At 33.0% G+C, this 10721-nt stretch overlaps 1 protein-coding gene across 1 annotated transcript; it reads left to right on the top strand.

The window, feature by feature from the left end:
* Positions 1-2294: 2294 nt before the first annotated feature.
* Positions 2295-3073, top strand: LOC107921733 (putative EG45-like domain containing protein 1). The gene is made up of 3 exons (XM_016851554.2): positions 2295-2421; positions 2555-2825; positions 2931-3073. Exons 1-3 carry the CDS (start codon positions 2322-2324, stop codon positions 2935-2937), a joined length of 378 nt encoding a protein of 125 aa, XP_016707043.1. The 5' UTR covers positions 2295-2321; the 3' UTR covers positions 2938-3073.
* The last annotated feature ends 7648 nt before the right edge of the window (positions 3074-10721 follow it).

Here is a 10721-nt window from a genome sequence, read left to right as displayed (position 1 = left end):
CTATAAACTAACTCCATAAATATTCCTATTTAATATTTAAAAACTTAATTTACGTAAATAAGATCTTAAAACTATATTTTTTACATCACCAAAAATTAGATCGCTACAAAGTTTCCAGACACTACTTAAGATTTTTTTTATTTTTTTTACGAGAGAATGTGAAATTACAAAATATATATTTGTTGCATTTGATATGTATATGTATATTTTAATAGTGCACGTAATCAAATTGCTTTTACTACCAATGGAGTTAAAAACAACTTCGTAAGTCGAGGCACTATCACGTGTTCTTTAAGTAACAATAAAAAAATAAAAAATGAATTAAAATATACAGATATCTCAAATTTAACTTTACTTATAAAGTCAAAAAAAAAATCTACTAATAGTGAATAAAATAATAATGTGTTAGGCAATTCATGTGTAATACATGCTAATCTTTTTTATTTTTATGAATTTTTATATATTTTTGCGTATATTTTATAATTTTAAAATTATTTGTTGGCGTAGCATATAAGTAGATAGTACCATATCAACACGAAGATTGCTATGAATATTGTCACACCAAAATCATTAAAACATCAATGTTAGTCAATATTTTTGTTTAAAAAAAAGTTAATATGTAATTTGCCTCATGAATTTGTTCAAAAGTACCTAGTTTGTACCTGAATTTTTTTTACCTAGTTAGTACTTAAACTTATATTTTCTCACCCAGGTTGGTACCTTTGCACTAACACCATTAATTTGTGTTGACATGACATTGATAGCCAGTCTGATAATGAGTTGTGGTAGCCTCTCAATATGACACGTGACAAACTGAAAAAGAAATTTAAACTATTTTAATTAATTAAAAAGTATAAAAAATTTTCACATCAAGAATGAACAAAAAAAAATGCTTGTCCAGATACATTTGAATTTGGACACCATTTCACTGTAATTCATTAGTAAGTTCATATATTTTAAATTTTTTTATAAAATATTAGTTTTTAGGTTATTATTATTTTAAAAATAGAAAATATAAAAATATATATGATTAAAATATATAAAAAGCCTAAAATATTTTGAAACATATATAAAAATTTACAATATGTAATATATAATATATAATATATAAATTATAAAATTATAAAATTATAAATATATATATAAAAGAACTAAAATCATAAAATACAATGAATCTGGACAAATGGGTGTCATTTGAATTTGGACAACTTTCTACCTAGGTTCATTATTGACGTAAAAACTTCTGTATGTTTTTTATTAATTTATAAATTTTATATATTTTTAATTTCATAATAATAACATGATATTTTATAAACCAAATTAAAAACATATAAACTTACTAAAAAATACATTTGGAATGAATCTAGACAAATGGTTGTTTAGGCTTAGATCCAGGTTCATTCTTGATATGAAAAAATTTACACTTTTTATTAATTTATATATTTTTAAGTATTTTTAATTTTTTTAATTTATATCTACTACGTGTCATATTGAGATGTTGTCATGTGTCATCATCAGGTTGGTCATTGTGTCACATCAACATAAGTTGACGGTGGTAGTGCAGAGGTACCAACCTAAGTGGTGAAATACAAGTTTAGGTACCAATTAGGTAAAAAAAGAGTCTAGGTATCATGTACTTTTGGGTAAGTTTAGAGGGTAAACTACATATTAACCCTTTAAAAAAACCAATTTGACTCTTTTTGAGAGATAAATTTAACCAAAAAAAAAGAATAAGGATCAAATTGACAAAAAAATATAAATGTTAAATATTAAATTTATCATTATATAATTTTTTATCATCATATTTACTTATACAATCTTTTTCATTTTATGTAAGATTTACAAAATCTGTACTTCCTTTACAAAATTGACGTACATTAGTGGAAAACAATATAAGAATTACTTTATGTTTGGTGTAAATGTTGCGAGGAGGACTCATCACATATTATTCTTAGATTATATGGTGTATGATTTTTCAGTGGTGGGATATTACATGGGTTATGCCAAGAGACGCACTGCTTAATTAGACTCTCAAATACATTATGTCAAGGGATCCATCACTGCTTTCATGGTCGAGTAATGGTATCTCTCTCCACCAACTCAAATTTAGTTACAGTTTATCACTCTATTTTAAGCTCTGTAACAATTTAGTTATTAATTTTGTTAATAAAAGTTTATTATTAGCAAAACCCAAAAAAAAAAAAATAATAATTACAAACAACTCAATAAAAGGCAGACAATTAGCCTATATAAGTGGACCACTCTTACAACTTAATTGCTTACAACACATATAATCTAAAACATCGAAAGCTAATTAATCAATGGAGAATTACAGTTTGATTTTTGTTTGTATGGTTGCCTACCTTGTCTCCTTTGCTTCAGCAAAACCAGGGATTGCCACCTTTTATACAAAATATATTCGTGAGTATTGTTTTCTCTAATTTCTCCTAATTAAGTCCATCGAATTTATAATCAAAATTTGAATCATTACTTAACTAAATGCTTGTATTTGAAACAAATATATAACTATGTTATATATTGGGGTTGTTGGTAGCTTCTGCATGCTTCAAAAACCAGGATCATGGAAAAATGATTGCTGCAGCTGGTGATGCACTATGGAAAAATGGGGCAATGTGTGGGAAAAAGTTCACCGTGAAATGCACCGGACCTCGAAATGGCGTACGACATCCATGCACAGGCAAGAGCGTTACTGTGAAGGTCGTTGATCAGTGTCCGAGATGCCCATCGACAATGGATCTCTCAAGAGAGGCCTTCGAAATTATCGCCAAACCGGTTGCTGGTATCATTAACATCGACTACAAGAAGTATGCATAAAACGTTTCCTTCACATCTCCATTACTTCTTCGGAGATGAAGTTTCTTTGTTTAATGCAATAACATGATTTTTTTTTTGTGTGTGTGGTTTTGCAGGGTTTGATCAATTTTGGCACACAATGAAAAAGTGAAGATTAGGGATAATTTTTTTTAAAGTATCTTTTGTAATAAAATAACATTTCCTTTAGTTTTAAATTTCATAGTAGTACATAATACATAGATTAAATTATCCTCTTTGCTACAGAATCTATAGAAATAAATCAATGTTTTAAATACAATATTTATATTAATATACAACTTAAAATTAATTGTTTTAGCCAATTACACCATTGATTTAATGATAAACTTACATGGGTTTCAAATTAATTGGCATGAGATTAGAATTCGATCTCTATGTTTGTAAATTCTTTCATCTTATGAAATGTATTAAAAAATTAATTGATTTAGTATGATATATTATGTAATATAAAAAATATAGTACTTCCAAATCCAATTCACACATAGATATAGATGAATAATTCATTAATTTTTTTTATTGAAAACATTCACTTTGCTCTATTACTATTATTATTGGATACTATCTATCAATGAAATGTTAATGTATATAAAGCCTTGGATGATAGAGTAATATATATATTTCAATGGAATTGAAAAGAAAATATTATATTTATGCACCAAAACTTGAAAATTTTAGGATTAGTAATTTTAGTATTATAATTATTGCATCATTAGTGCATCATTTTTCAAAAAAATTAATATTATAAGGTAATATTAATTAGTGCATAATTTTTCACAAAATCTATCTGCTAATAAAGTTAGGATTAGTACTTTTAGTATTATAATTATTTGATGGATGTTTAAAATACTAAATTTCAAAATTTTGAAATTGAAAAAAAAATTGTATATAACTCTTATCATTATAACTATTCTAATACAAGAAAATACACGAAAGTATAAAAGAAAAATTATATAATTTTTTATAAAAAAATACTTTTTTTATTCCTTTGAATGTGCAAAAATTTCCTTAAATTGTTAAAAAAATGTTAAAGGTCCATGTGTTTATATCATCACATAGGTCAAATTAGAAGATAAAATTAACGGTAAAAATATAACATTAAAAATACATACAACTAAAAATAATCAAATTATTTTGTGATCAAAATGGTGAACATGAAACCAATTTGATTCTTAGATTCAGGGGAAATGATTGCCTTAAATGGAAGAAACCCGAACACCAGACAATCAAAATTAACTGCAGTCCTTCTTGGACGAGTGAATCAGGATGAGCAGCCATTGTGGCTGTTGCTAGGGACTACACAAGGAAGGTTGTGATGGCTGTTCAAACCTATTCAGCTAGAGCAGTAGAGGTGATGGCTATTCGGATGGGAACCAAGCTAAGTTAGAAGTGGAATTGGGAATCAGTTTGAGATTCAGACGTCGTAGGAAAACAAGATCTTCACTACTTACACCACTGTTGCTGCTGTCACAATAATCTCTTGTTCCATTCACCTTCACCAATGGCATCATCGAACGTTACAATAATCTCTTTGTCAGTTTTTTTTCCAGTGTTCATGGGTGTCACCCCATCGATAAGCCGGCTAAGGATCCCCATCTCCCTATCCAAAAGAGGTCTGACAAAAATATCTTCCCAATTTACATTGCTAAAACCATAGTATGACGAATAATCAAACACTGAAGCATATTTGAGTTTAGCTAAACGAAAAAGCCTAGGGAAATCCACTTTTAATGAGTCCTTACCACACCATTTATCCTCCCAAAATAACGTCGTCTTTCCATTCCCAATCTTCCAACTAAAATTTTTATCCCCTAACCATCTTACCACACTAGCATCCAATGAATTCTCAACAATTCCTCTCCACACCTTTGACATATCTTTTAAATTATTCGCACTGAATCTCCATCGGGCCACATTAGAACCATACTTTGCAAAACTCATTTTATACCACATTGCATTTTTATCTATCATAAAGCGCCATCTCCATTTTGCTAAGAGGGCTTTGTTTTTTGTCCTAAGATTAACCACTCCGGCTCCTCCTTTTTCTTTTGACAACATATCTGTTTCCAACTTACTTTCGCCATTTTTCGTTTTCCATCAACCCCACCCCATAGAAAATTTCTCCTAATTTTATCTATTCTTCTGATAACAGATTCCGGAACCGGAAATAAAGACATGAAGTAAATTGGCAGATTTGATAATACTGAATTTATCAACACGATTCTAGCAGCCCACGACATCGATCGACATTTCCATCCAGACAGTTTCTTTCTAAAGCTCTCAATTGCAACCTCCCAAGTAGCCGCCCTCCTCGGATCTGCTCCTAAGGGGATACCTAGATAATTCATAGGCAATTTCCCAATCTTACATTTACAAATTGCAGCCATACGATAAAGAAATTCCTCGTCCACCTCAAACCCTACAATACAAGATTTTTTAAAATTTATACTCAAGCCCGAGAAGACCTCAAAGCACCGTAGAATATATTTCATATTTTCCACCCCCTATTCCTCTGCTTTTAAAAACAAAATAATGTCGTCTGCAAACTGTAAATGAGTGATCATATAGCCCGGGATAACCCCATGAATACCCACTACTAATCCCAACACCCCAGCCTTTTCTAATAACAAGTGAAGCACTTCCGTAATCAGAATAAACAAGAATGGGGATAAAGGATCACCTTGTCGCAACCCTCTGCCTAAATAAAATTCGTTCGAAGCCGAACCATTTACCAGAACAGCCGCTCTTGCCGTAGAAACACATTCCAACATCCATCCAGTCCATTTGACTCCAAAACCCATCTTTTGTAGCACTAATTCTAAGAAATCCCATCGGACGCAATCGTACGCCTTAGAGAAATCGAGTTTAAGAATCAAGTTTCCTTCGTTACCCACCATTTTATCCATCGAGTGAATCACCTCATTAGCAATGAGTATGCCATCAAAAATCTGTTTTCCTCTAATAAACGCACATTGGGTCTCACTCACCAAATTGCCTATAACCGCCTTTAACCTTTGAGCCAGAACTTTTGCTACAATCTTATACAGTGAACTAACCAAACAAATTGGGCGAAAATCAGCAATCTCATTAGGATTGTCCGTTTTTGGAATCAAAGCTATAAACGAACAATTGATAGATTTTTCCAGTTTTCCAGTTCTATGAAAGTCTGACATCATTCTAAACACATCCTCTTTCACTAAATTCCAGCATCTTCTGAAGAAGCACATATTAAAACCATCCGGTCCAGGAGCTTTGGACTCCTCACAACTCCAAATAGCATCACGAATTTCCTCTAGTGAGAAAGGAACCTCCAGTTTTTCGGCTTCACTCTCCTTTAATCTCTTAAAGTCTAACTCCATTTTCATCCTCCAATTCCTCCCACTCCCCCGAAAATAATTTTTGAAAAAATCAAACACTTTCATTTTTAATTCCTTTGGATCATTACAACAAGACCTCCCTATTTTCATTCTGTAAATGGTCTTTCTTTTTGCTTTTATCTTTACAGCTCGATGAAAAAAGGCCGTGTTCGTATCTCCCTCTTTCAACCTCATCATTCTTGATTTTTGTCTCCATATTGATTCCTTGAATTTCATTGCTTCAAATATCTCCACATTCAATCTTTTTAACTCCTTCATTTCGCCTTCGTTTAACACTCTCTGATCACTAATTCCATCCAGCATCTTAATCCTTTCTTCGCACTCCACAATTTTGTTTTCCAATACATTACGATAATCCCCGTTCCATTTCTTCAAAGCCCCTTTTAATTTCCTCAACTTCTTTGTTAATTACCCGTTCAAACTCCCCATAATTGACCATTTTTCCTCTATCAAACTTGCACATTCCTTATTCCTCAGCCACCCGTTTATGAATTTAAAAGGCCTAGGACCCCAATCTATTTCGGCATCAGCTAATAGAATTGGGATATGATCAGAAACTGATCTCTTTAAACCCATCTGCTGAAGATCCTTAATCTTAATCAACCAATGTTCTTCCACCAAGAATCTGTCAAGTCTGCTTTTTTTATTATCGGGACCATACCAAGTAAACTTCTTTCCCACCAATGGCAAATCAATAAGCTTACAATTTTGAATAAAATTATCAAATTCCTTAGACCCCTTCTCTGAACCCACACATCTGCTCCTTTCACTTCTACTTCTCACCACGTTAAAATCTCCTCCCATAATCCAAGGACTTGCGAATTGAAATCTCAATTCCATTAATACTGCCCATAAAACTTTCTGCTCAGACGCTAAGTTAGGAGCATAAATATTAATTAATATCACTTCTAAATCCTCCTTAATCCATCTACCTTCAATCACTAACACTCTACCATCACTCCATTCTTTTGAAAATAAAAATTCATCTTTATTCCACATAGTCAACAACCCACCCGATCTACCTTCAGCTGCCACAAACCTAAACTCACAATTATCATCCCCCCATAATTTTCTTACAACATCTATATTAATCAACTCAAGTTTAGTTTCCTGTAAAAAGCAAACATTTGCTCTAGCAAGTCTACAGTTCCTATTTACCGAGGCCTTCTTCACCTCCGAACCTAATCCTCTAATATTCCAAGAAAGAATTCTCATCCCCCTAAAAACAATTAAGGCTGTACAACAAAAACAACACTGAAATTCCAAACCAGAAAACTCACCCGCTTTTTGTCTCTGACGCCCCCTAGACCATCGACCTTATCACTACTGGCCCTCTAATCTCCCTATTTCTTCAATCACCTCTTCCTCGTTGCCTCTCACACTCAACCCTACCTTCTTCCCTACTTTCCAAGTTCTTTTAGCCTCTCTTAAGATGACTCTACGTCGATTGTTAATATCTGAATCGGATAGAGATAAATTGACTGTTGAGTCTTCACACATTGCTACCGCTTTCCCCTTCTCTAGTTTCTCTTTTCTATCCCTCTTTTGTTTCTCCCTCGTCGACAACACTCCGTTTTGAATATCACGCATCGACCTTATTTTTTTGTTCGAAGACTTTTTCTTCCTCCTGCTTTGACTCAGTTGAACAAACTCCTCCCCAAAATTGAATCCGACTATCTCATCCTCCACATACCTATCCCCCGATCCATTTCCCCTTCATCCAACTCCACTGGGATACTGCCCCTTCCTACAATCAGCCCATTTTCGCCTAAAGAGCCCGTCAATTGATCCACATAATTATGATCCCCAGAAACCTCACTTGGACCCACCAGGCTGTTAAAGCCCATATTTATTAGATCCTCTCTGTCCCTATCCATTTCCAACCCTGACCCCACTCCCTCACCAGATACACTTTTGTTATTTCCTAGAAAGTTTTCCTCTGACATTTGATTCTCAGCTGAAAATCGCATGTCACCTTTATCCATTACTCCATCTTCAAGACTGATTGCATTAATATCGCCTCCCACGTCGTTTCGCCTCCCCTCCGGGTAGCATTCCGATTCTGACCTGTTTCGTGATTCTACTTCCGGTGATTCGCCTCCATCTTCCTCCGTCGTATTCATAACATTTAATGAATTCTCTATCTTCTCTTCCGATAGTCCTCTTTCTTTAACCCTTATCGGAAAAATACAATTCCCGATCTCCATCATAATTAATTCTTTAATCTGTTTTGGTTGATTAATTGTAATCAGCATCTCCATCTTCTCATAACCTTTTGACCCATTCCAACTATCACCAACAGAGATCAATTTACCCCATAATTCCGCCACTCTTTTAAACGTTTCATGATTCCAGCAATGTAAAGGTATACCTGCAACCTCAATCCAGGTCACCATTTCTGTTACAAATCTCTTATCCGACCATGGTTCAATTGTTATGAAACACTCCTTTAAATACGCCCAATCATTTTGCTTCAGCACTTCCATATACTCTTCATCTGGAACTTCGATCAGAAAAAATCTCCCTTGAATTCTTTTGACGATTAACTCCCCAAAACCAAACTTAGCCAATCTTTCAGCCAAGCTCCTTAAATCACATACTGTCACAACTTTCCCCACCAAGCATCTTTGCAATTTCCACAGTTGCTCTTTGTAATATCCCGAATTAGGGCCTAATCGGAATAGTGGTTTCATGACCATAAATCCGAGATAGAAATAATTATTTTATAATTATTTTTAGATTTATGATATGATTGCATGATTGTGTGAAAATTTCGTGATGAAATTCTATGCCTAAAGTGCTTAAATTGAAAGTAGGGACTAAATCGAATAAGTTGCAAAACTTGCATTCTAGAAGTTTTTAGTATGAAATTGTTTTGGAATATTAATGAGGAGGTCTTAAATAGATATTTGACCAATTTTAAGTTCATGGACAAAATTAAGACATGGAAGGAATTTTTGGAAAGTTTAGTAGTAAGGGTATTTTGGTCATTTAGTTATTAAAATGAATTAAAAACAAAATTAAAAGCCAATTTTTGTCCATCTTCTTCATTAGGCCGAAATTTCAAGGGTTCTCCATAGCTAGGGTTTGTTTCAAGCTTCCAAGCTCCATAGTAATTGATTCCAAGCCCCGTTTTTAATGATTTTTACGATTTTGAGATCCCGGTAACTCGATAAAGCTTATGTTAGCAATAATTTAACCTAGGGTTTATATTTGGAAAAATACCCATAGGTGAAATTTGTGTATTTTGATGTTTTATGATAGAATATGAAGTTTTAAATTATGTTAGACAACTTGTACTACTCGATTTTAAGCAAAAACGAGTAAAAGGGCTTAATCGGTAAAAATACCTAATAGTCACAAGTACATGTTAGAGTGAGAATTTGATGTTGCCATAGAAGAGAAAAGTGATCAGAATGTTGTAAAACATAAGAATAAGGAATAAATTTTAATCCCGAGCCTAGGGGCAAAAATGTAAATATGCAAAAGTTTAGGGGTAAAATTGTAATTTTGCCAAAATTTGAGTTAAGGATTAATTTGATAATGTGAGTATTAAATAAGCTAAATGTGTTATTTTAGATCAAGAAAGACGTGGAATCGACCTTAATCGAGGAAAAGAAAAGATTGTGGACTAAATTGCAAAATCTTTGTATTTTGGTACCAAGGTAAGTTCATGTGTAAATAATGTATCATAATAGTTATTTTTAAGTTATTGATGTTAATTATATGTTATGCTGAATTTTATTATGAAATGTATGCTTTGTGGTTAATTTCAAATAATATGTAAATTATGTGAACTACTTGTTAAATATAATTGTTATCGAGTATTGATTTCGGCATTCTACGGAAGACGGCAAGGATAAGTGTTCGAGGAAAATCCCGTTTGAACCTTAGGAATAGATTAGGATACAAGTGACATGTCACTAGGATGATTGAGCATCCGAACTCGTTGAGTTGAGTCCGAGTTCACTTATGGATGCGAATGTCCGAACTCGTTGAGTTGAGTCTGAGTTCATGAGATGTAACTAGGCATCCGAACTCATTGAGTTGAGTCCGAGTTAACTTATGGATGCGAACGCCTGAGCTCGTTGAGTTGAGTCCGAGTTCGCTTATGGGCGGGTTACATGATTGCTTGATTGCATATATGGCACTTATGTGCAAGTTATCCATGTATCCGAATTATATTCCGATGTGTTCAACGGGTAAAGTTCTACTCAATGGAGGAATATTCGAGATGTAAAGAGAAGTATTGGTGAGTGATGTGAAATGGTTATTTTGGACAGGTATGTATTTAACCCTCGGGTTGAGTATTGATACAACCACGATAAGGTAATAAGATGATGAAAAATGATTAAAAATGTGATATGTGTTTTAGTGATACATGCTAATGTTGATTGGTATGACTGTTTGTTATGTTACTTATTATTTGCATATGAACTTACTTAGCATTTATGCTTACTCCCTCCTTCTTACTCATTGTAGTTTTGGACAAGC

This window comes from Gossypium hirsutum, chromosome A12 (genome assembly GCF_007990345.1).
Source record: "Gossypium hirsutum isolate 1008001.06 chromosome A12, Gossypium_hirsutum_v2.1, whole genome shotgun sequence".
Classification (NCBI taxonomy): Eukaryota; Viridiplantae; Streptophyta; class Magnoliopsida; order Malvales; family Malvaceae; genus Gossypium; species Gossypium hirsutum.
Note: the sequence above shows the minus strand (reverse complement) of the source record. Positions and strands in the feature narration are given on the sequence as shown.

Bases quoted from the DNA above. Each gene is read 5' to 3' on its own strand.
- LOC107921733 (XM_016851554.2), top strand. From the start codon at position 2,322: ATGGAGAATTACAGTTTGATTTTTGTTTGTATGGTTGCCTACCTTGTC. The intron at 2,422-2,554 runs GTGAGTATTGTT...GGTTGTTGGTAG, and splicing joins CTTTTATACAAAATATATTC to CTTCTGCATGCTTCAAAAAC.